Below are 24,404 nucleotides of genomic sequence, written 5' to 3'. Positions count from 1 at the left end.
TAGGAAGGCTCCAGCAGTCCTGGGTGTCAGGGAGATGACTGCTAGGGGAGCAGAACAAGAACAAGCAGTGAAGGATGGTCAGGAAGCCAAACATCTCAGGAGTGTGAGGCACAGAAGGGAAGCTGAGTAGGAGGAACAAGAGGGCAGAATAAAAAAGATGAGGGTTGGAAAGCCAAAAACATTGGGATCCATAGGGAAGCCAGCTACTGTCAGGCAGTGTTTCTTAACCTTTTTGAGACCATGAAATACCAAAAAGTAACTTTTTTTATACTGAACACCTATGAAAATTTTAAGAAACATTGGCCAAGGGGACCTGTTTTTCCTGCACCTCTCTTATTCCAAAATGCACAGAAGTACAGGAGAAAGAATGAGGATAAGGAGAATGCAACAATACAGAGAATGTCTCACAGAGGTTATCATGGAGGGCCCTACATGAAGCAGCCAGAACTGTTGGAAGTAATCACTTAGGCTACGTTTACACTGTGGGATAAATTCAACTTCATTAATATTGATTTTGTAATTCTGCAAATAAGATGTTGGAATTTGACCATCCTCAACTCCCCACGTGCTCACCATAAAGTCGACTTACTGCTGCGACACTCAAATTGGCAAACATTAACTGTTGCAGTAGTGCATTGTAGGAACCTATGCCACAGTTCCCTCATCCTTGTAGCACTCTAGGTATGCTCACTGGTCTGTGACATCATGTTCCCACATTGCATTTTCCTCATTCCCCATCTGTGCTAAGCAAACGTCCTTTTTTCCTGTTGAAAGGAAGGAAAAGTAGGGCATCCACAGAGATGGCAAAAACATTTACAGAAATGTCTTTCTTCTGTAGCTGAATTATCAACTGGCCATCCACTGAGGCAACATCTACACTAGCACACTACGTTGAAGTACCCTATTTCGCAGTAAGGACATAGAAATAGGCTACTTTGACGTGTATCGTCTACGCGTCCTCCAGGGCTGGTGCCATTGACGTTCAACATTGAAGTAGCGACGGAGAATGTTGAAAGGAGCCGCCCCGGAAGGAGTTGCGGAGCATCCACACACACATGTGCTCCCCGTTGAAATAAGGGGCTAGGAAAGCCCCAAGCTGCTCCCTTAAAGGGCCCCTCCCAGACATACTCGGCCTGCACAGCACGAGATCCACAGAGCTGACAACCAGTTGCAGACCCTGTGCACGCAGCATGGACTCCCAGCTGCAGCAGCAGCAGCAGCAGCAGCAGCCCGAAGCCCTGGCTTAAGGGCTGCTGCACACGGTGACCATAGAGCCCCACAGGGGCTGGACAGAGTGTCTCTCAACCCCTCAGCTGATGGCCGCCATGGAGGACCCCGCTATTTCAAAGTAGCAGGACATGGATCATCTACACACGCCCTACTTCAATGTTGAACGGGATGGGAATAGCGATTTTGACGTTTCGCCGCCTAATGTCAATCTCAACGTCGAAATAGCACACGGCACATGTAGATGCGATACGCGCTATTTCGACGTTGTGCCGGCTACTTCGAAGTAGCTGGCTAGTGTAGACACACCCTGAGAAATGGAAGAAACGAATTACAAGAAATAGAAACGAGGACAGTTGACTAAGGAGGAGTATAAACATACGGCTGGAGAATGCCGGGCAGTAATCAGAAAAGCGAAAGCACAATTGGAACTGCAGCTGGCAAGGAATGTGAAGAGTAACAAGAAGGGTTTCTACAGGCATGTGAACAATAAATGGGTTATCAGAGAAGGTGTGGGGCCATTACTGGATGGGGGAGGTAACCTAGTGACAGATGATGCAGGAAAAGCTGAAGTACTCAATGCTTTTTTTGCCTCACTCTTCACAGACAAAGTTAACTTCCCAATGACGGTCCTAGATGATGCAGTATGGGAAGGTGGAGGGCAGCCATCTGTGGGGAAGGAACAAGTTCTGAGCTATCTAGAAAAACTACATGTGCACAAGTCCATGGGTCTGGATTTAATGCACCCCAGGGTACTGAGGGAATTGGCAGAGGTCATTGCTGAACCTTTGGCCATTATCCTTGAAGACTCTTAACGGAAGAGATCGGGGGAGATACCGGATGACTGGAAGAAGGCAAACGTAGTGCCCATCTTTAAAGAAGGAAAGAAGGACAATAGACCCGTCAGCCTTACCTCAATCCCTGGGAAAATAATGGAGGGAATCCTCAAGGAATCCATTTTGAAGCACTTGGAAAAGGGGAAAGTGATCAAAAGTAGCCAACATGGATTCACCAGGGGCAAGTCCTGCCTCACCAATCTGATCAGCTTCTATAATGAGGTAACAAGCTCTGTGGACATGAGGAAGTCACTGGATGTGATATACCTTGACTTCAGCAAGGCTTTTGATATGGTCTCCCACAACATTCTTGTCCATAAGTTAAGGAAATATGGATTGGATCCTTGGACTGTAAGATAGATAGAAAGCTGGCTTTGTGGTCGGGCCCAACGGGTAGTGGTCAATGGCTCAATATCTGGATGGCGGTCTGTTTCAAGCGGAGTGCCACAAGGCTCGGTTCTGCGGCCAGTGTTATTCAACATGTTTATTAATGACCTGGATGAGGGACTGTGTTGCACCCTCAGCAAGTTTGCGGATGACACAAAACTAGGTGGAGAGGTAGATATGTTGGAGGGCAGAGAGAGAATCCAGAGGGACCTGGATAAACTGGAGGACTGGGCCAAAAGAAATCTGATGCAGTTCAATAAGGAGAAGTGTAGAGTCTTGCACCTGGGGCGGAAGAATCCCAAACATTGTTACAGGCTGGGGACCGACTGGCTCAGCAGCAGTACGATGGAAAGGGACCTCGGGGTTATGGTGGATGAAAGGCTGGATATGAGTAAACAGTGTGCCCTTGTAGCCAAGAAAGCTAAGGGCATACTGGGGTGCATTAGGAGGAGCATTTCAAGCAGAGCTAGAGAAGTAGTTATTCTTCTTTATTCGGCACTGGTGAGGCCACATCTGGAATATTGTGTCCAGTTTTGGGCCCCCCAGTATAAAAAGGATGTGGATTTACTGGAGCAGGTTCAGCGAAGGGCAACAAAAATGATTAAGGGTCTGGAGCACAAGACCTATGAGGATAGGCTGAGGGATTTGGGCTTGTTTAGTTTACAGAAGGGAAGACGTAGAGGTGATTTAATAGCAGCCTTCAACCTCCTCAAGGGGAGCTCTAAAGAGGAGGGTGAGAAACTGTTCTCAGTGGTGTCAGATGGCAGAACAAGGAGTAATGGTCAGAAGTTGAAGAGGGAAAGGTGTAGGTTAGATATTAGGAAATACTTCTTCACCAGGCGGGTGGTGAAGCATTGGAATGCGTTGCCTAGAGAGGTGCTGGATTCTCCATCCCTTGAGGTTTTTAAGTTCCGGCTGGACAAGGTCCTGGCTGGGATGACTTAGTAGAGGTTGATCCTGCTTGAAGCATGGGGCTGCACTAGATGACCTCCTAAGGTCCCTTCCAGCCCCATGATTCTGTGAGCGTCCCCTCTCCTGTGACTACATCCCATATCTGAAAATAATACAGGGAGCCTGACTGTATTCTCAAAATTAGAAGAAAGAGGAAAATTGAGGAAAAAAGATTTGACTTTTGTGAAAACAATACGGGGACCCTGAAAAGCATGAAGAAAGAGAAGATAGGAAAGATTTTCAGAATAGTGAGCTGCTAATGGGGAGAATCTTTGGCTTTCTGGTGAACTGTAAGGTTTCTGTGCAATGACTGTTCTCAATGGGCCATCCACTGAGTGTCCCACCTCCCATCATTGCAAGTGATCCCTGAAAATAATACAGGGACCCAGACCGTATTCTCAAAGTGAGAAGAAAGAGGATAGAAAAGTCTCGGAAAAAAAATGTTTGATTTTCCCCTGCACTACACAGATACTGTGAACATGGGTGATGGCAGTGAAATATCATATACTGAACTTATAATGCAAACAGGAATCTCAACTAGCCCCCCACATCTGTGTTTCTGAGGGGGTGAAAGCATGAAGACAGATAAGAGGAGATGTTAGCAAAAAGATTTTATAACCAAAGTATTAAACCAGCAGGTGTCTGCAATGGCCAGCAAGCTCCCAAAGCAGAGTGTGGAGGGTGCTGTGGTTTGCGGCTGCAGAACCTCTTGGAATGTTGAACTAGCTGAAATAGTCCCCCTGACTATCTTAGCTACCAGGGGAGACTTCTCCCCAGCAGTTGCAAGCCCCAGCGGTCCCATGCTATGGGCATGGGGGGGTTCAGGAGGGCCAGCAGCTGTGATCCTCCCTGAGCATCTTAGCCGCCAGGGGGAGACATCCCCCCCAGCAGCTGCAAGCCCCTGAATATCTTTCCCACCCTTGGAGCCCTAAACATGTGGTATCTATGACATGGTGCTGCCTGGCAGCATGGTCAGCACTGAACAGCAGGTACATCCTTTTATTGGGTCAGGGGCTACCCACATTATGTGGCTGAGTGCAGGAAAGACCCAGACTGCATGGTGCCTGTGGGGGATGGAGGTGGGTTTGCGCACAAATGTAAACAGCTGAGAAGAAGTTTCTTGGGATCTTATACAAGCACAACCCCCCACAACAGCCTTGTTGCCACGTGGTGCAGCAGGGCAGCAGCTGGTGCCAGGCAGCGCAGAAAATCAGAAAAACAAGTGTCGAGACAGAACCACGAAATCCCTGCAGGGGCTATTTGTAATGGGTAGGTGCACTCACAGCACTAATAGCAAAGTAAGAAAGACATTTCTCAGCCTCTCATACAAACATGAGCCCACAGCCACAGACTTGCTGCTCCCACTTTGAAATTCACAGTCTTCCTGTTACGTAATTAACTGGAGAGCAGCGGCCAGAGCGGAGCACTGAGTAGGGCATTATGGATTACATACAGGACACCTCTGGAGGCTAATACATTCACTTTTAAGATGTGGCGCTTCCACACTGGCCTTTAATCAAACTTCTGAATTCAAGCTTGGCATTACACCCATCAGGTATGAGCAATATTGTAACCTTGCTATTAATGCTCCCAAAATCAAGCTAATGGTATTTCCAGTGAAGACCGTCACTTGGTAATATTGAGCTAACTGCCTTAAGTTCAAGTTTATCTCGTAGTCTAGATGCAGCCTCAGTTACAAAACAATGCAGAATTTGCAATGTATACTACATAAAGCCAGGGTCGGCTTACACACTCACAAACACACAGTGAAGTGTCTGAAAAGGTAATTTAGAAAAGTGTGATTTACTTAGCAGGTCTCCATGACTTTTCTAGAACCATTTTGATCTTATTGTATCAATCAGAACCAGTGTACTGTTTAAAAAAGATTTTCTTGATACATTATTTACTCCATTGGAACACTCCTATCCTACTGTATCAACAAATAATAAGGGAGCACAGGTTATGAATTATTTGGCTGAGGCATTTCCACACAGAGAGGTCTATTCTTCCCTTTGTGTGTACAGGAGAGACAGAGTTCCAGAAGTATGAACAGAAGCTATCTGTGTGCATCAAGCGTAGAATAGATCCTTCAAGTCTTTGCAGCATTCAGATACAGAAGACACATGAGTATAAAAGGTAAATTGCAAAGACCGTGGAACATGGTACCTACAGATTGTATAGTTTAAATTATACACTGGAGGGAAAAAATAATCTAAGTAATTTCTATTTACTTCTTTCTTTATTACTGTGTTTCAAACCCACGTTTTTTTCAGGTTGAAAAACCATAAATAATTCCTGAATTGAGACTCTTTACCTCATACCTTTCAAACCAGATCTAATCTTTACACCTGAGTGCACAGCACAAGAAAGCAAAGAATTATAATACTCTCTGGCACACCCACTGACTACTGCCTTTGGAGGCTCCATTAAGAATAAAGAGAGCTATGCAGAGAACCATAATTGAGTTTTTGCCAAGGATTTCTGACTTTTGAAATTTGTTTCATTTCAACTCTGAACAAAAATGAAAAATTTTGAAATTTTCTGTGAAACAAAAACAAAAATCCATTTTGGAACATATAAACTGTGTGGTTTGATAATTTTATAATAAAATTCCTCCTGGCAAGCTGACAGGGAGACAAGACTGGAAGCTGTGGGACTGCCCATCGAACTGGAACCTTCAGAACTTGTTTGCTCCCAGGTCTTCCATGGTTCCAGCTTCTTGCCATATGCCAGGCAGGAGGCTGAAGATCTGGGAGTCTGGAAGCCTGGCTTCCTTGGTAACCCACCAGATGAACTACTGAGGAGCTGGTATAAAATTATGCAGGATTCAACATTTGCCTGAGGGCTCCACTGTGGCCCTGCCTGGATCTCATCAGACCTTAGTCAAAATTAAACCCTCTCTGCAAAACATTCCAATTCCAACAAATCTGTATTCTCTGATGGAAAAATCATTCCACTGGAGAATTTCCAACCAGCTCATAAATACAGCAGAGTGCCTTTTATGCTCAGTAACTATCTCAACTGAATCTTACTAGTGTTCCAAACGCTCAAAAAAAGGCAGGACTTCTGGCTCCAGGGTACACTGAAAACAGTTTTGGCTGCAGTAGAGTGCTTTATTATTTAATTAATGACAGAGGACAAAACTGCACTTTTAATGCTTTAAATGTTTGCAGTCTTCCAAATAAATTCAGCAGAGTGCTTTTTAAAAATGGAAAATGTTTCAAACCTCCTGGAGCCAGTTTCTCAGCTGGTGAGACTTGCTGTACCTCCAATTATGTCGATGGTGTTGCTTCAGCTTATACCAGCTGAGAATCTGGTCACGTAACTTTAAAGCAGAGTTCAGAGTGTAGAACTGCTGTAAAGTAAGAAATGTTATAATACATACTGCTTAGGGTAATGTATAAGCCACAATTTAAAACATTTAAAATGAATGATTTCAGCTTTGACTTTATGCAAAATATCCCCAAATCAAAGTAGACCAAAACCCTGGTACTTTTTATGTTGATGTTCCACATTCCCATGAAAAAATACTCCCCACTGATGTACGTTTAACTATTTGGGTAAAACAGAAGTTTTGCACGCAAAACTCACAGATGAATAATACCTTTAAAGAATATAAACATATAGCCTCCTCCTGATGCCTGCATAAGAAATCTTTCATGTGCCTGGTGACCACATGTTCATTCTTTAAACAGCTCCAAACTATGGCCTGATCTTAAATTTCATGCACTCTCAAAATGAGGAAATATTGCCAGAATCTCAGTGCAGTTTTAGACAATCCTGTGGGAAAACCAACCTAGCCTTCATTGTCCGCCAAATCCAGGAAAAGTCCTGGGAAAAAAATCAGTATCTGACCCTGGCCTTCATAAATCTGACAACAGACTTTGACTTTGTCAATCACAAAGGTTTGTGGAAGGTGTTGGGCAGATTTGGATGCCCCACAAACTTTATTAAGATCCTACAGCTTCTTTATGATAAGATGATTGTCACGATTCTCTGCAATGTCCTTGACACGGAAGCCTTCATAATCACAATTGGGCTTAAGCAAGAATGCATTATTGCCCCAACCCTATTTTTCATCTGTTTAGCATTTTGGTCCTCACTAAAGATGCCCTCTCCCATGCAGTTGGCATCCAATGCAGAATGGATGGGCAGCTCTTTAATTTTTCACGTCTCCCCTCAATGTCTGAAGTATGCAGGGTGTTGAATACGGGTCTTTGGTATGTATGCTGATGACTGCACCATCTTCATGGAGTCAGCTGAACACTTTTGCAGCGACACCTCTGCAGGCTCCATCACAGGTGCCAGGGTGAGGAAAGCAGACTGGTGAGGGGCCCCAGCTCAGAAACTTGGTTGCAATGACACAGGGCCAAATGCCACAGCCCCCGTACCCAGAACACCCTGAATGTATGCAAGTGGATGCACATAGGTCACCTTGTGGTTCACCGCCAGCTGTGACAGGCATTTCCTCTGTTCTATGAGCTGTGACTTTGATTAGGACGATGGAAAAGGAGTGAGATTGTTGACCCCTGTAACAAGCCCAGAGACTGGTGCTAACTGGGGACATTCTCCAGAGCTCAGACAACAATGACAGACAGTGAGATAGGTAACAGAGATAGACAACAGAGATAGACAGTGAGCTCTGGCACAGGAACAAGCGTGCAAGGGCATCCTTCGGGAAATCGATCCAGTAAGTTTTCATGCAGAGTAATCCATGTCAGGACATCAAGATCTAGGTTTACAATACAATTCTTTTTCCTACTCTTGTTTATAGATGCAAAACCTGGGTGACCTATTGACCAGCACTTCAAGAGTCTGCAAAGGTACCACCAAGGATGCCTCTGGAAGATTCTTCATGTCAAGTGTCAAGATCAGTGCGCTAATGCTAGGATCTTCACTGACGCCAATGTCACCAGCACTGAAGCAATGATCCTCATGCTCCAGCTTCACGGGGCTGGACAGTATGTACAAATGCCAGACTCTCAAGCAGGGGTCTGTTTGGAGGACATAAGCCTTTCCCCTCAAAGAGGAAGAGAGAGAGAGAGAGAGGGAGAGAGAGAAAAGGAACAAGAACGAACTTTCTCTCAGTAGGCAGAAGGCCTGCCACAAGCTGTCTGTACCTTGAGGCTCCAAGATAGGACTCCCAAATTACGTCAGGACCCACATGTAAATCCATTGTAGAGATCATCCTCATATCAAGGGATGGAAGAACTACTGTGGATTTGAGTGAAAATTTTGGGCATGCAAGGAATGCAGGGGCAGGTTCCTACTTTGGAAGGTCCTCTAGGTACAAACTCTCTGTACCTTCCAAAATGGAAGGGACTGGAAAACAGCTTTGTCCTCTGACAGGAACACTGAGGCCACACAGGAAGTGTGAATCAAAGAAAGTCCTAGACATGAGCTTTATCTCATCTCAGAAATCTCTTACACCTCAATGATTTCTTAGTCCTGAATTTTGGTAGCCAAATATTTAACAAAACTCTTCAAGGTATCATTGAGGTGAATGCGTGCTTGCCTAGGGTCAATAATTTATGTGACTTCTTGGGGGTTATGACTGACATAACCTTGTTGGACTGCAGCAAGGACATGAAACCAGTAGCAGCTCCAGAATGAGAGGCATACATAACTGACTTTGTCCGGGCTACCGCTAGTCACCTTAAAAATACAGGAGGCGTTAATGGCTGTTGCCAGCTGGATTAACTGTCAACCGCTTTTTCCATATTGTTATTGAGTACCCATAGGCAAACTGCTTGCTTCCAGGGGGATGGTGGAAGATTTAAGTGCATGAGACTGTGGGTATTCTGAGGGGAGTTTGCTTTTCTTGACTGATTTAAAGAATGAGATTTCCAGCAAGCAAAAATCAGTTTCTTATCTGAGGAGTGTTCTGAGAGAGACTTACCCTTTCGAAATGCTCTAAATACCTGAAGAAAATATCAACTACATACTTAACAAGGTAATTCCAGTTATTGTGAGTGATTCTCATCTAGGATTCAGAAGACTGTGGATCAATTTCTGAGGCAGGTAATTTATTTATTTATTTATTTGTGTAGCGGTAGCACTCTCATGGGTATCAGAGGTACAAGGGAAATGCCAACGAAGACATTCCTGCCCTAATGGCAAATCAACATGATCCTCCCCTAAGACAGAGCCTACAGTAATGATGGGTCAGGAGAGGGTAGAGAAGATGAAGGATTTCCTGTAGCCTATTGCAAAGCAAAACAACTGTGAGAAAACTGAGAGGGCTTCTAGACATTGAGAGGTAGGCTATCTTCAGTGCTGAAATTCCACTGTGGGAGAAGAGCACGTCAGAATAAGGACCCAATACAACCTAAAAGAAATGCGGTAGGCCTGACTCAGACATTCAGTAATCCGATGGATAATGGTCTGACTTTTCTTGTATCTACTCCACTTCCACTGCCAGCAAAGAAACTGGCCACAGTTCTGCTCCTGCAGGGAAGCATTGCCCTCATCTCCAAAAATGTCATCTAGGATGGCAGCTAAAAGTAAAGTGCTAGTTCTGTAATAGTTCTGTTAGTAAGTGTAATAGTTCTGTTAGTACGTTAAAGACTAACAAATTTCTCTATAAATAAATAAAATTATTAATACATAATAGATTTGAGGATATATAAAATATAAAATAACAAATACATAAATTAAATTTGCAAGTCTTTAAGGTGCTATAGGACTGTTTGTTCTTTGTGAAGCTACAGACTAACACAGCTTCCCCTAAGCGTCTATAATTCTGTTAGGGCAGCAAAAAGCTGTTGTCACAGGACAGGAGTTCTTGGCCTGCATTCAGTCCATGCACAAACCTCCACCTGAGTTGTACTCCTCCAGCTTGTCCTCCTCCTCTTCCTCCACTGTTGCTACAGCAGCAACAGACGGAAAATGAGAATAATGGTCACACATGTAAAATAAAAAAGGTTTAGCAGCCAAAAGGCCTAATGACAAAATAAATGAAATGAAACTAATGGCGAACTAGAATTTGAGAGGAAGCTTCTGAACTGGCTCAAAAGGAAAAAAAATGTTTACCTGATCTGACTGGTTAATTTTTGCCCACCTGTAGTATAGAAGGAGGTGTGTATGTGTGTGCACAAGTGGTGAGGAGCAGGAGGAGAAGCCTACACATACCTCTACCCCATGGAGAGTTGGCCCACAAAATTGAAATTTGAACTTCTACTCTGCAGGATACCCTTGTTCTATGGGTCTCCAGTATTCTCATTATGACACGTTTCACAAACCCCACGGCTGAATTTTTCAAACTTGTGTGACTGAAGTCAGGCACCTGATTTCATACTTGAGTACTACTGACTTCCTATTAGAGTTATTTAATCTCTCAAAAGACAGGTACTTTTATTTAGGCATTCATACATTTGAAATCTTACTTAAAAGTTAAAGAACTGGTTCTAGTGAAAGTGGATGAATTGCACAGCTCCTGATTTCGTGCTATTAGTACTGTACAAACCGCAGATGTTTCTCCAAGCTGTCACAAATAGGTAAATAATGTCTCCACAAAATTTCACTTTCATACCAGCACTAAAAATAGAATATATATTGTAATTTGTAATACATGTCTTCTCTGTCCAGTCAGCTCCCTGTGAGCTCATCCTGAAGGACAGTCTAATATCAGATAATTATACCCCTTATCTTTTCCAATGGGAGGAGCACATTTCATTTACTGGCATCATTATGAAAAGCAAAAATCCCTTTTGTTTTATAACATGTTCAGTGCCCAAAGAGAATATCATTGTTCAAAGGGAATGAAATACACTGAGAAGTGTCAAAACTGATACAGAAATTACAGAACCGTATTTTCTCTTCATTAATAAAACAGTTTGCCACTGATAAGCATTTAGTTCTCATGCATAGGAGTCATTGTTCAGAGCAGCAGTTCAACAATACTTTAAGTAAATGCCCCTTTGACCCAAACTGATGCAATATGGGCAGACACGTTACTGAAAAATATACCTCAAAAGATCATAAAAATGGAAGAGTTTCCCAGTTGCATGCCAATTTTTCAAAAGATTACATGCACAATTTAACCACATGACCATTTGTATCCTCCAAATTTCATGCTGTGAATATCTCTTTTCCTCCTGGTTTTTTTACTGCTTCTCTTTTTTAGATGCACACATTTTTTAAAATCCTCACACGCTTCTTATCCTATATGATTTATCCCCATGAAATTAAATTACATTTTTATAAACCCATGTTACTGTAAATGAGATTTGAAGATTCACTAAAAAAATTAATTCCTGATCTGGAGCCATGAAGCATCCTTGCTAGCACTGTACTGACTCTGTCTTTCAAAAACAGATGGAAGCAGTCCAAAGGTATGATTAACTTCTTAGTCCCTGCAATTTCCTATTGCTCTACTTGCCCTAGATTTCAGGATTGACCTCCTGCTTCACTGCAAAATGTATAGTCGCTCAGCTTGATAAATCACATGAATACTTTTTTGATCACAGTTATCTACTATTTACTGCATACCCAGTGAGGTTAATCACATGCTGAGGCACTTCATATGCTACACACATAGACACTCTTCTTCCCAATAGCACTTTGCATATTCTTCACATTTCCAGAAAGCAACCATGCCTGTCTCTTCCTTACTAATATAAAGAAGAGTATATCAATGCACCACACACAGAGTAATTATCCAAACATAAATTCTTTGCAAACTATTATGAAAAGAAGCTGACAACTGGAAAGGATACATGCAAGGTTAAAACAATCACTTTTCTCTCTTTTAGCAAACTGCTTTTTAAGGCATTTTAAAAGCATAAATTTCTCTTAACCAGAATGTTCATTCTCCCTTGCCTCCTCAAATAGGGCCACTTTTGAAAAAGTTAGGGAATGGACCAGTGGGAATAGGTTGGGCCCTGCCAAATTCACAGCCATGAACTGTGAAATCGGTCTTCTTCCATGAAAGCTAGTCTTGTTGGGGCTTTTACCCAATACTACACAGACTTTATGGAGGAGACCAGTGTTACCCAAAAGAGAGTTGCAGGGGTGGGGAGAGGATATCACAAGGTTATTTTAGGGAATCATGATACTGCCACTCTTATTTCTGTGCTGACTTCACAGCTGGACAGCCAGAAAGTGGGGGTTGTTGCTTGTGTCCCCAGCTCTGCAGGCAGCAGCCTGCTAGCAGCAGTGCGAAATTAAGGGTGGGTACCATGCTACCCTTATTTCTGCACTGCTACTTGTGGGGGCTCTCCCTTTAGTGCTGGGATCCTGGTTAGCAGCCAGTGATCTCCAGCTGCCTCACTCTGAAGGCAGCATCGCTGCCAGAAGCAACACAGAAAGAAGGGCAGCAATAGCACTACTTCCCCTACAAAAACCTTGCAACCTTCTCCCCACAACTCCTTTTTGGGTCAAGACCCTTACAAGTACAACACCATAACACTTCAGCTTTAAATAGCTGAAATCATGAAATGCAGGATTAGTAAAATCCCATGACCAGGACATTGACCACAATGGACTGTGAATTTGGTAGAGCTGTAGGTATGGGCATATGTTTGGCTGCAGTATGATGAGAAACAAACTACGCTGATAGAAAACTGTTACTATATTCTGGAAGAGAAGATCACTTTCTTTTTTCCCCTTCTCCCACTGAGCCTCTCATTTCCTGAAGGCTGTTATCACTCATCAGTGTGAAAAGCTGATTACGTTTGATTATGTTTGCTAGAATTCCCTAAACCAGCTCTGTTCTCCCTGCCTATGTAAATGTGTCAATGAACCTCAGTTGTGACTTACAACCCTTGTTTAAAAGTCCTGTCCTGGGATGTTCCTAAACAAAGAATGGTAATGACCAAAACATGGCAAATCGCATTAAAGCCCTGTGATGTGAAAACATAGGCACTTGGAATTCAACTGATATGAACAAATTTAGCTCCTAAGTGAAAAAGATGTGCATCTGAATCCCTATTTTCACTATTCACCCTATGCTTTTTTGAAGTTCCAGAGCTTTTAGATTCCTTTGTCTTTAATGTGCAACAGAACAGCTTCAGCAGGTAATGCAGAAAAACAGGATACATTTTATGCAATTTCTTTCAGTGCATGTTATAATTAGAGGGGCTAGGATCCACTTGTCCTAGATATCTTCTACCCTAAAATATGCCAGCAATCACCGTTGGCAGCCCTGCAGTGCATACAGAGCTTGCAGCCATGAGATAACCAGGATTCTTATTATGCTTTCATTTATGGGAAAGAAAAGTCTGTCTCTTTTCCTTGCAGGATAGCCTTTAAAAATGTAGCCAAAGTGAAAATATTTCTAGAGCCGAAGGTTTCCCACCGACTCATCCTGCATGCACGTTAATCATGGTCCTCCTTTGTGCCTTGTGAAACTCATTACCATTGGGTCCACACTTTCTGATGGGACCCAAATAAACTTGCAGCTGTGAGGGAGTTGAGGCTTCCCTAGGCTACCACAGAGCTGCCATACTGTGCTCTTTCTGGCTTGCAGCCAGCCGAGTCTTTTCCTTGATAAACAGCCTCTGCGGGGAACTCTACAGTGTGAGAGGCAACATGGGCTAACAGAGGCAGGCTTCAGTCCAACACAAAACTTGTGTATGGAACTTGAACCCCATGAATAGTTTTACTGACTGCAAAGGGATTATTCACATGCTTCAAGTTACATGTTTAAGTGCTTTGCTGGATCTCAAATCAGGCCATCCCAAATTCAGGGTCCACAGGATTCACAGTCATAGGACTTTAAAAAAAAAAGTAAATTTCATGATTTCAGCTATTTAAATCAGAAATTTTGCAGTGTTATAGTGCTAGAGGTTCTGACCCAAAAAGGAGTTGTGGGAGTTGCAGAGTTACAGTAGGGATGGAGGCTTGTATTACTGCTCTCCTTTCTTCTGTGCTGCTGCTGGTGGTGGCGCTGCCTTCAGAGTGGGGCAGCTGGACAGCAGCAGCTGTTGGCTAAGAGCTCAGCTCTGAAGACAGAGCTGCCATAACAGCAGTGCAGAAGAATGGCACGGTATGGCGTTGTCCCCTTTACTTCTGTGCTACTTGCAGACCTGGGCCCTTACTCAGCAGTCTCCTCCCTCTGGCTGCCCATAACATAAGAACTAGGGGTGACCAAATTAAATTAATAGTCAGCTGGTTTAAAACAAAGAAAAGGAAGTTTTTCTTCAGATAGTCAACCTGTGGAGGTCCTTGTTAAAGGATGTTGTGAAGACCAGGACTTTAGAGTTCAACAAAGAGCTACAAGGAGGTTAGATCTATGCATACTTATTAGCTAGGATGGATAGGAATGGTGTTCCTAGCTTCTGTTTGTCAGAGGTTGGAAATGGATGATGGGAGTGGCATCACCCAATGATTTCCTGTTCAGTCCACTCCCTCTGGGGCATCTGGAATTGGCCACTGTCAGAAGACAGGATTCTGGGCTAGATGGACCTTTGGTCTTACCCAGTGTGGCTGTTCTTATGTTCTTATATTCTCTGAAGGCAGCAGTGCAGAAATAGGGGTGGCACAGTATGGTTCTGCAACCCTTACTTCTGCACAGCTGCTTGTCGGGTGCGGCCTTTAGAGATAAGCACTTGGCCAACTGATTTTACTCTCCAGTCCCCTAACTCTGCAGGGAGTATAGAAGTAAGGGAGACAATTCTGCAACCCTCCTAAGATAACCTTGTGACCCCTCCACACAACTCCCTGTTGGCTCAGCCCCTTTTCCCACCCCGCAATTTTATAAGCATTGGTCTCCCCTGTGAAATCTGGATAATATGGGATAAAAGCACACAGAAGACCAGACTTCATAGGGGAAGACCAGATTTCACAATCTCTGCTGCATTTTTTATGCCCATGATTTTGATAGGGCCCTAATCATAGCTTAAGGGTGCACCTGGGAACAAGAAACTCTCGGCTCATTCAAAGCTGCTCAGGCTGACTCAAGGGTATGCCTACACCATGAAGAGAAATGTGATTGCAGCTGGGGTAGGGACACCTGCGCATGCCTCACCCACACTAGCACTGCTAAAACTAGTAGTGTAGGCCTGGAGATGGAGACACAGGCTTCATCATCGGCAAGCAGTGAGAGCAGGTCTGTAGGATGCCAAGGTGCATGTACAGCTCATATTGCTGTGTCTCCATTTATTTTTAGGGTAAAGCTAGCACTGGTATGCCTACCAGGGCTACAATCAGATCTTGGATTGCAGTGCAGACAGATCCAGACAGTTGCTGTCCTGGGCATCTAAATTGTCGAAGTCATCAAAATCTCTAAGCCTTAGTTTCTATGACCTCTTATTCCAGAACGCAGCACCTCAGAGTCCCCTCTGCTGCATTTAGGTGTGTCCTTCCTGCAGGATTAACTCATGTCACCTACCTTTGAGTTTACTTCCTTCCAGCAAGCCTGTCACAAGAGAGAACAGCCATGCTCCAGAGGCTGAAGGGGGGTATTGGAATGCCCTGCATTCCTGTGATTCTCTATTGACTTGTGGTGAGTTAAGACTTCTGGGAGCACGTGCCATGGTCCACTGCACTTCTTTAAATGTCACCACTCTATGAATGCTCTCACAGCGTACTGTGGGAGAATCTGCCGGTTCCTTTTGGGGCTCTTGACTAGAAATGGTTATGATCCAGCAGCTCATTATAGTAAACCAGTTGCAACATGGCACAGATTTCTGCCTTCTGTCTTCTTTCCACCCAGTGACAAGATCTGGCTCATACCTCTGAGGTAGAGAAGGGCTATTACCCCAATTTTACATATAGGGAGCTGAAGCTGAGAGAGCCTGAGTGTCTGCCTGTACTGCAATCAGAGGTGTGAATGCTGCATACAGACATATCTGAATAACAACAGCAGGGAGGTGATGGCAGCATTGGCTGACTGCTCCAGTACTGCCCCCGATCATGAGGAAGGACTATACAATTTGTCCTGCCACAGTTTCACTGCTATTGCTATTTAAGTGAGCTCAACTGAAACTGAGAGGGAGAATCAAAGGGGCAGTGCCCCCTCATCAGGCCTGGCATTTCAGCTGCCTGACGATAGCAGAGACACACCCTTAGTGACTTGCCCAGAGCAAGGAACTGAGCTTGTGTCTCCTATCTGCTAGGCTAGTGCCCTAAGCACTCAGCCATTCTTGCTCTCGAGTAACAAAAGATGAAATGGTAAATACGTTCTCTCGTGTCATAGCACTTCTCTTTCAGGATCTGCTTACGCTTTGGAGCTAGGGGTATCTTTCTCAGCTCGCACAGATATAAGCTTATTTTCATGAAGTTAGCAGGCTAAACACAGTAGTGTACAGGGGCAGGGGTCAGCATAGTCGGCGGCTAATGGTGGCATGTGCTAGCCATGCTGAGTACAAAGCTGCCCCAATCCTGTGGGAACACATTCAGCACAGATAGCCTGCACGGTGGCTCCCCAGGGGAATTCTGCAGGTATTTTTGTAGTTTAGCTGGGGAACAAGGCAGAGTTCAACAGCCAGCTCTGTCTCCTCCCATTCCTTGTGGCCACACCTCCAAATACCCACAAAACCCAAAAGGCATCTTGTTTATGTGGAAGAGCTTAGATGTATTCAGTTACAGGAGTACAATGCTGCTGAGGCATTTTTTTCCTTGACTGTTTTCTGGCCAGATTTGGCCAATATCTGTGTGCCTTCCTTGCCCAACAGCTGAGGACATGACAACTCATACGTGTTTCACTCAGCTCACTAGGATAAAGCTTTTCTTTTAAAAAAATCTAAACAAAACAGTGCTTGTATACCACAGAGGGATAATTTTGGCAGTCTCTGCCCAGGGCACAGAGAAATGTTATTCACCCAGGCACAACGTATAATTCAGCCTAAGTGGCAGGCTGTGCTCTGGAGAAGCCCAGACTGAGCAGGTTTACTAAGTTAATTTCTGCTTATTCCCAGGGAGGGTGGGCTAGATGGAGTAGAAGTGGCTGCCAAAGAGGCAGGAGGAAATTTACTTTGTGTCAGCCTGCATGACACATCACCTCATTTGTGGAAACGTGCAAATCTGTTCCTTCATTTTCACAGGCACTAAAGTGTACCGTCTTCACCCTACCGCAAATGGGGTAAAGAAATCAGGACTGCCTCAGAAAGCTTCCTTATATTTCAGTCGCTCCTCTTTCAGAATGGTCATTTAGGGTAAATACCTGTAGCGATCTCCAGACCGACTATAACATTTACTATGGCCTGAATCCTCAATTCCTTATTTAGGCAAGACTCCTGCTCAAGTCAATGGGAGCTCTGCCTGAGAAAGGACTGAGTAAAAACAGAGTAGGAACATCAGGGTTTGTTCCCTTGTTTTTCTGACTAATGCACCAGTTACTCTCCAGAAATAAAATAAATACTCCCACAGCCAAAACCCAATCCCTCATAAATTAACACTGAGAGAATCTCAACAAAACAGGAGTAACTCCCAGTGAAAGTATCTGGCAAGAGTCAAAATAAATGAGGCACTTATTGCTGAAAAATGAGCTTAAATATATCCCAGCATACTCTAAAGCTTAGAATTTACTGTAGCTTTCATGCCTTCTCCAGTAAGTTTCTTATCTCTTGCTTGGTATCACAACAAGGTATTCTGCATATTCTGTATGAAATACAACAAGACTGTGATTTTTGCTGTAATAAACTCCACACATGCATGACAAATCCAAGCATGCAAAATATTTAACATCCCAATTCACAGATACTTTGGGGACAAAATCCGATTATGAGTTATATGCCACAATAAATAGGGCTCAACATTTCATAAAACAATTTATAGTTCATAAAAATGACAAAATGTACCTGTCAGACAGAATGTGGAGAGCAGATCTCTGTGCTGCCTGCTGGAAGAAAGGGCAGAGATGTTTATTTTATATTCTGACTGTAAAATTATGAGTGCAATCAACACTTAAAAATGTGTTACGCACATTTTTGTCACATGTCCAAATTTTAAAGTATTGGTAAAATAACAGAAACCATCTACTAAAATGGACATTCCAGCCTAGTAAATGTAAGACTTTGTTAAGTAAACCATAACACAGAGGACTGTCAAAACAGTGCACAGTATGTGAGGTATGAACTACTCTATTTAAATGATTTTCTGCAGGTCTCTGAAAACCCCAAAAGACTTGGTTTCCTTCCCTGTTCCCTCCGATCCTACCCCCTCCATTACCTTTCATCTCCTTCCATCCTTCCACAGAAACAAACATCATATATCTGGCTCCTTTTGCAATGGAGCCTGTGACTACACATATAAATTTAGTGAAGACTGCCAGAGCTGCTGTAGGGTTTTCAAGTGTACTGCCATGATAATTTGCTGGCAACTTTTGACTACTTGCACAGAACTGACCTGTTGTTGTATTGGCTCTCAGTTCTTGCCTTGTATGAGTCCTTGGGTGGAGCATGGAAGCCTGGTGTTTGTTACTATGTTAACTGGTGGTTTTAGGAATAGTCTCAGAGGGGTAGTTGTGTTACTTGGTAGCTTCACAAAAAACAGCAGTCCTGGAACATCTTAAAGACTAACACATTTATTTATTAGGTAATGAGTTTTGGTGGGTATGACCCACATCTTCAGATTTTTCAGAATGCCTGAATAAATAAGTAAATTTGTTACCTAAATTAATAAACAAATTTACCTAATAAATAAATTTGTTAGCCTTTAATATGCTACAGGACTGCTTGGTTTTAGGAATGGAAATGATAGAAAATTACTTATACAGGTATCTATTAAGTTAAGTGATCTCAGGCAAGTCACTTAACTTAATGGACACTTTCAGTAAAAAATTTTCTTCCCCCTCTTCCCCACCCTTCGCTCCCTCTTCTGTCCTATGTAGCTGATTTGTGAGTTTTCATTTCATTTTTTTTTTCAATCTTTCCGTTACATTCTTGCTACCAAATTTCCAGATCTGAAGAAGTGGGTCTGTCCCATAAAAACTCATCACCTAATACATTATTTTGTTAGTCTTTAAATTGTTACATGACTGCTTTTTTGTACGGATTGTGTTCTTATACTTGTCAAGAAATCCTGTCAGAAAAGCCCCTGACAGGGTTTTGAGATGCCCCCAGCCTCTGGTGTATTGCGGGGTCTCCTTGGTGACCCGTCATGCTTGATACATCAACAAAGTGCAAAGTTTTACCTCAGAAATTTCTACAGAAAGTGATTTTAACTTAAAATCAATACATAGCCATCCATTTAATCTGAGGAGCTAACTTTAGGCAGGAAAGCAACAACCTATGACTATTAATGAACTGTAACTGCCACCTATGACCATAAAAGGAAAACTTCTGGAAAGGTCTGAAGTCTCCGGACCTGTTAGGGGTAGTTCTCTATCAGGTCCGCACCCAGCCCCCAGACTCATGAATTATTCATGAGCTGGGTGAATAAAAGAAAGGTGCTCACCACAGAAGGGGCCCTTCGGGAAGTGCCTGTCTCTTGACCTGGATCAGTCCCTTTTGGTAGCCCTTTGGGGAGAAGCAGCTGAAACATCACTGGACAGACAAGCGGCACTGAGGGGACCTGGATCACCACACCAAGCATCATCTGCAGCTCGCAGCCATACCATCACAGCGAATCCCAGCAGTGACGGTGGTAGACTACATCACCTGACACCGCTTCCCGGCAGGGGCCGACCGGGCTAGGGCCGGCTCTCACTCCAAAGAGACTTCCTTAACGGATTGGACAACTCATCAACTAAACAGCTGTGAGCTGAGGCTACAAAAGAAAGGCCGCTCCAGCTGCTGTATCCTTCTAATATTGACTCTTTTCTTTCCCTTTACTCCTATTCACAGTTGCTGATATTATTGTTAATTATTGTTAATTATTACTGTTGTTATTGTTATTGTTAAGTATTAGGTATAGTATTATTAGTAGAAGCTGATTGTTTAGTGTCTCTTAAAGACCTTTTATTGCCCTTAACTTAGTGCAATTATATATACTTACAAATTCGTTATAAGTCACTATTGATGTTTAGCAACCCCTGGCCCTAACACTTATAAATAAGGGGTGTTAGGAAGCAGCAGCTCTGTCTCCCTTTAGGTAAGTGCAGGGGGTAGCAGGGCCCCCAAGCGTATCATACCTGAACACAGTATTATATCTTATCTTTGGGTCCCTGGGGAGTAGCGCCCCCAGTGGACTTAATTGACAGCAGTTTAACAACACCCTGTTGGTCTTTAATACTTTTGTTAATAAGACATGGGAATGGCAATCGGATTCATCTTTTGTGTAAGTAAATATAAATAACTGGATTAACTGTAATCAAAAGGCTTCTTTGGTGAACACTTATCATAAACTTCCACTTTGTTTTTGTAACAGTTAATTACCCTCAGCCTCCATTTTCTCTGGGCCGTACAGGGAACTGCAGGGACCTAACACCAGGGGATGCCCTCTAAGGAACTCTATTAGCTACTGCTGACACCTGAGTTTCTTTTAATCTGACCACCATGCTAAATTGCCTTTGAGTCTTTCTAATTCAATTAGGCATCACTGTGTTTTATTTTTAAAGCAAATTGTTTCTTATTAAAAGAGGGAAACCCATGAGGGGTCGTTACACCACAGACCTAGAGCCATTGTTAGAGCCTAGGTCTGATAGAGCTTGGCATTTTTGGTCAGCTCTCGCTGCTCACGCAGCACCCTCATCTCATGGTTGCTTGCCATATTCGGCGTCTTGGCAGCGGCTGCGACAATACTGTGCTCATCAAGGTGGTATCTGAATGCCCTGTATCTCGTGCTACCTGCATCCAGTCCTCCAGTGTGGCCCTCATGCACCCCATTGAGGTCAGCCCATCTGCCTGTTGCCAGCTTTGGAAAGGTGGGTGCTGTGCTACTCAGCTTGGCAGCATGTAAATTTTTCCTGAGCTGCACAAGTGCACAGCTTACAGGGAACACTGGTCCACATCTGCATATAAGTTTATACAACTTCTAGCACAGAGGTTGGCAACCAAAACAGGAAGAAAAGTCATCTTTTCCAATTTGGTAAAAAAATCAATAATTCAAGAGCAGCAATGCATATGAATATGAGCTGCTAAGAGAGCAGGAAGGGAGGAGAGAGAAGAAAAAGAGGACTGTTGCTGACCTGCAACTCCTGCCTTCCTGCCTTAGCCACTTTAAGGATGTTGCTGCCTCCCTGCTGATCTGTGACCACAAGAGAACTCGCCGAGGCAGTGAGGAAGAGGCAGACTGCATAGGGAAAGGGAAAAGGGCATGGAAAGCTTCCTGTATTCCAGAAAGAAAGCATCTGCACACCCTTTAAGATTGCTTCCCCTAAAAATAAATCTTTGCAATGACCCTATGAAATATGTTTGAATATAATTACAGAAAATTTCAATTTGCTTTGCATTTGATGTTTCCAACAAATTCCCCTCTCACCTAAATCAACGTGGTCTGATGCAGAAGAGCAGAATATTCTACCCATGAGACCACAGGAATGGCCCTGCTCCTAAATAGGCCAGTATTATCTGCTTAACAATACACAGAAAAGTGTAGTATTTAGTGCTATCTCTTGCCTGTACCGTTATTTCTAATAGTTTAATTTTGATCGTGCTATTTAATTTGCATTTTTTTTTACATCACTAACAACTTTACTGAGGAGAACTCATCATGCATCAAGTAAGTAGATGAGAATATATTAAATATTCTTCATAACTCCTGGAATTAAGAGATTGCAGTAGTTAAAAGAATAAGGCCTGAGTAACTAGGTTGAAGTTTATCACAGAGAGAATTTGAACACCTTCACAATTTATCGTTACAAAAAATACAGTGGGTGTTTTGGCTTAATATTTTATTTTTTTCTGTTGCCAAATAACTAAACAATCAAATATGGGTCAAACCAATGTTAGAGCATTCAAAGGCAATTACACAAAAAAGGTAAGGAAGTTAGTTAAACAGAAATTAAAAGGTACAGCGCCAAAAGTGAAATCCCTGTAAGCTGCATGGAAACTTTTTAAAGACACCAGAACAGAGGCTCAACTTAAATGTATACCCAAAATTTAAAACAAAAAAACAAACCCTGCAGGTTCAACCTCTCTCATCCAGCACCCTCCGGACCTGACTGTTGCTGAACAAGAGAATTTGCTGGACTATGGGAGGTCAGTCTTGCTTGGCAGCATAACCAACACTCCCACTGCTTACTGAGCTCTTAGAAGACATTTAGGGGTAAATTATAACCAAGTAAGAGCACAGAACACTGAGAGCCAGGACTGGTGGCTGCAAACAAATTTTATGGGACCATGGGAAACTTGGCCACACCCATGATAAGTGGTGGTCCAGCTAACTAGAATCATGCCAGATTATAAATGTTGCCAGACAAAAGAGTTCCACTTAGAGGGTGCGTCTACACTTGCATTCCTCTTTTGAAAGAGGTATGCAAATGAGGGAAATCAAAAACGCAAATGAGGTGCATATTCTTATTTCAAAAGAGCTTCTTTGGAAAGAAGAAAACCAGTGTAGATGCTTCTCTTTCAAAAGTAAACCCCATCTTAGAAAGAATTCTTCTTCCCATTAAATAAAGGGAAAGATGCTCTTTCAAAATAAGAATATGCAAATGAGGTACAGGATATGCAAATATGCACATCATTTGCATGTTTGATTCCCCTCATTTGCATATCTCTTTCGAAAGAGGAATGCAAGTGTAGACGCACCCTCTGGGGCATGTGGCATTGGTCATTGCCAGAAGACAGAATAGTAGGCCAGATGGACCTTTGGTCTGACCTAGTGTGGCTGTTCCTATGTTCAGACTCGGACACCTTCACAGTGAGTAACATCGTACTCCTCTCATAGTCCCAGAACAGGAAACACAACATAAGTAAGGTGCTGAGAATTTGGCCCATTCAATTTACACTTTACTGCTGTATAGGAAACAGTAAAGAAAAAAAATCAGTTTGGTGACTCAGGTAAAGCAAGTTGAAAAACTAGCCACAGTACATTAGATGCATTACTCTATTTCACTATTTCAGCCGTCACAAATTACAAGGACCAGGACTGTTCTGCCACCTGTCCTTTGCCTGGGTAGGTTATCAATACATTTAGGACTCTAGTTCATGGATCTGACTATAGTTCATTAACCATTCATGACAGGTTCTACCTATACCCCAAGACTTTGAGAGAAAACAAGTTTTCTGCCAGTAGTCATCATTTTCAGATTCTCACGCTCTGGAGATTTCATCTCTTCTCTTCATTCTTTATTGCAATGAGCTGGTGCTTGGGAACATAATCATCAGATATTCAGGTTTCAGCATGCATTCAATGAGCTACCAAAGCTATGTGAACTGTCACAGGTTGCAATCTGTTGTTGAAGGGAAATCAAAGAGGAAATTAAATATCTGCTTTGCAATTGGGACTGAGCAGTGAGCTAGTTCACTGTAATTGGCATGAAGCAGTGAGCAAAGCAGGCTGAATGGAGCTGTTGAGACAGAGATCCTGGAAAGCTAATGTGGTCCCAGAAATATCTATGTTTTTTTTATCTACAGGCTGCACCTCACAAAACCAGAATTCTCTCATCCAGCCACATCTGTAGTGTGGCAGGAAGAGCGCTGTTACTGGATCAGAGACTCCCAGCTGGGTGGTTGCTAGGAAGAGGTCCAGAAGCTGGGAGCCCAGTGACAGGAGGCCTGGTGGCCCTGTGCAGGGGAGGCCAGGGGCTTGTGTCTGGTGCTGGGTCCCCTGACAGCGCTGGTACTTGGGGATGGAGCTGGTAGCTCTCTGGCTGGGGCTTGTGCTGGCAGCCTGGTGGGCAGCTGGAGCTGGCTCCCAAGACTGGGGCTTGTGCCGGCCTCTGTGGGGCAAGAGGGACCAGGTGCTGACTGTGGGTAAAGGGGCCAGTAGGGCTGGAGGTGGGGGGAGGGGTGGGCAGGCTGGGACCTCCTTTTGTCTGGCAAATTCCCTCATTCGGGTTGGATTAGGTCTTGGGCGCACCAAACGAGGAAGATGCAACCTATACGGACAATGGAGTTGCTACATAAACCACTGGTTCAAGGGAATGTTGGAAAGAAAAGACTAGAGGGAATCAAAGAACAAATAAAAATGTCAGAAGAAAGTAGTCATAACAACAACTGCTTTAGGACATTGCAA

At 43.4% G+C, this 24,404-nt stretch overlaps 1 protein-coding gene across 1 annotated transcript in view; it reads right to left on the bottom strand.

The window, feature by feature from the left end:
- The window catches only part of AFF3 (ALF transcription elongation factor 3), a 515,483-nt gene that overhangs the window by 91,328 nt on the left and 399,751 nt on the right, over positions 1 to 24,404 (bottom strand). Inside the window, exon 10 of the mRNA XM_074986799.1 lies at positions 18,143 to 18,183. Coding sequence (XP_074842900.1) covers positions 18,143 to 18,183 — 41 coding nt within the window. The remainder of the gene's footprint in view (positions 1 to 18,142; positions 18,184 to 24,404) is intronic.

Source organism: Carettochelys insculpta, chromosome 1 (genome assembly GCF_033958435.1).
Source record: "Carettochelys insculpta isolate YL-2023 chromosome 1, ASM3395843v1, whole genome shotgun sequence".
Lineage (NCBI taxonomy): Eukaryota > Metazoa > Chordata > Testudines > Carettochelyidae > Carettochelys > Carettochelys insculpta.
Note: the sequence above shows the minus strand (reverse complement) of the source record. Positions and strands in the feature narration are given on the sequence as shown.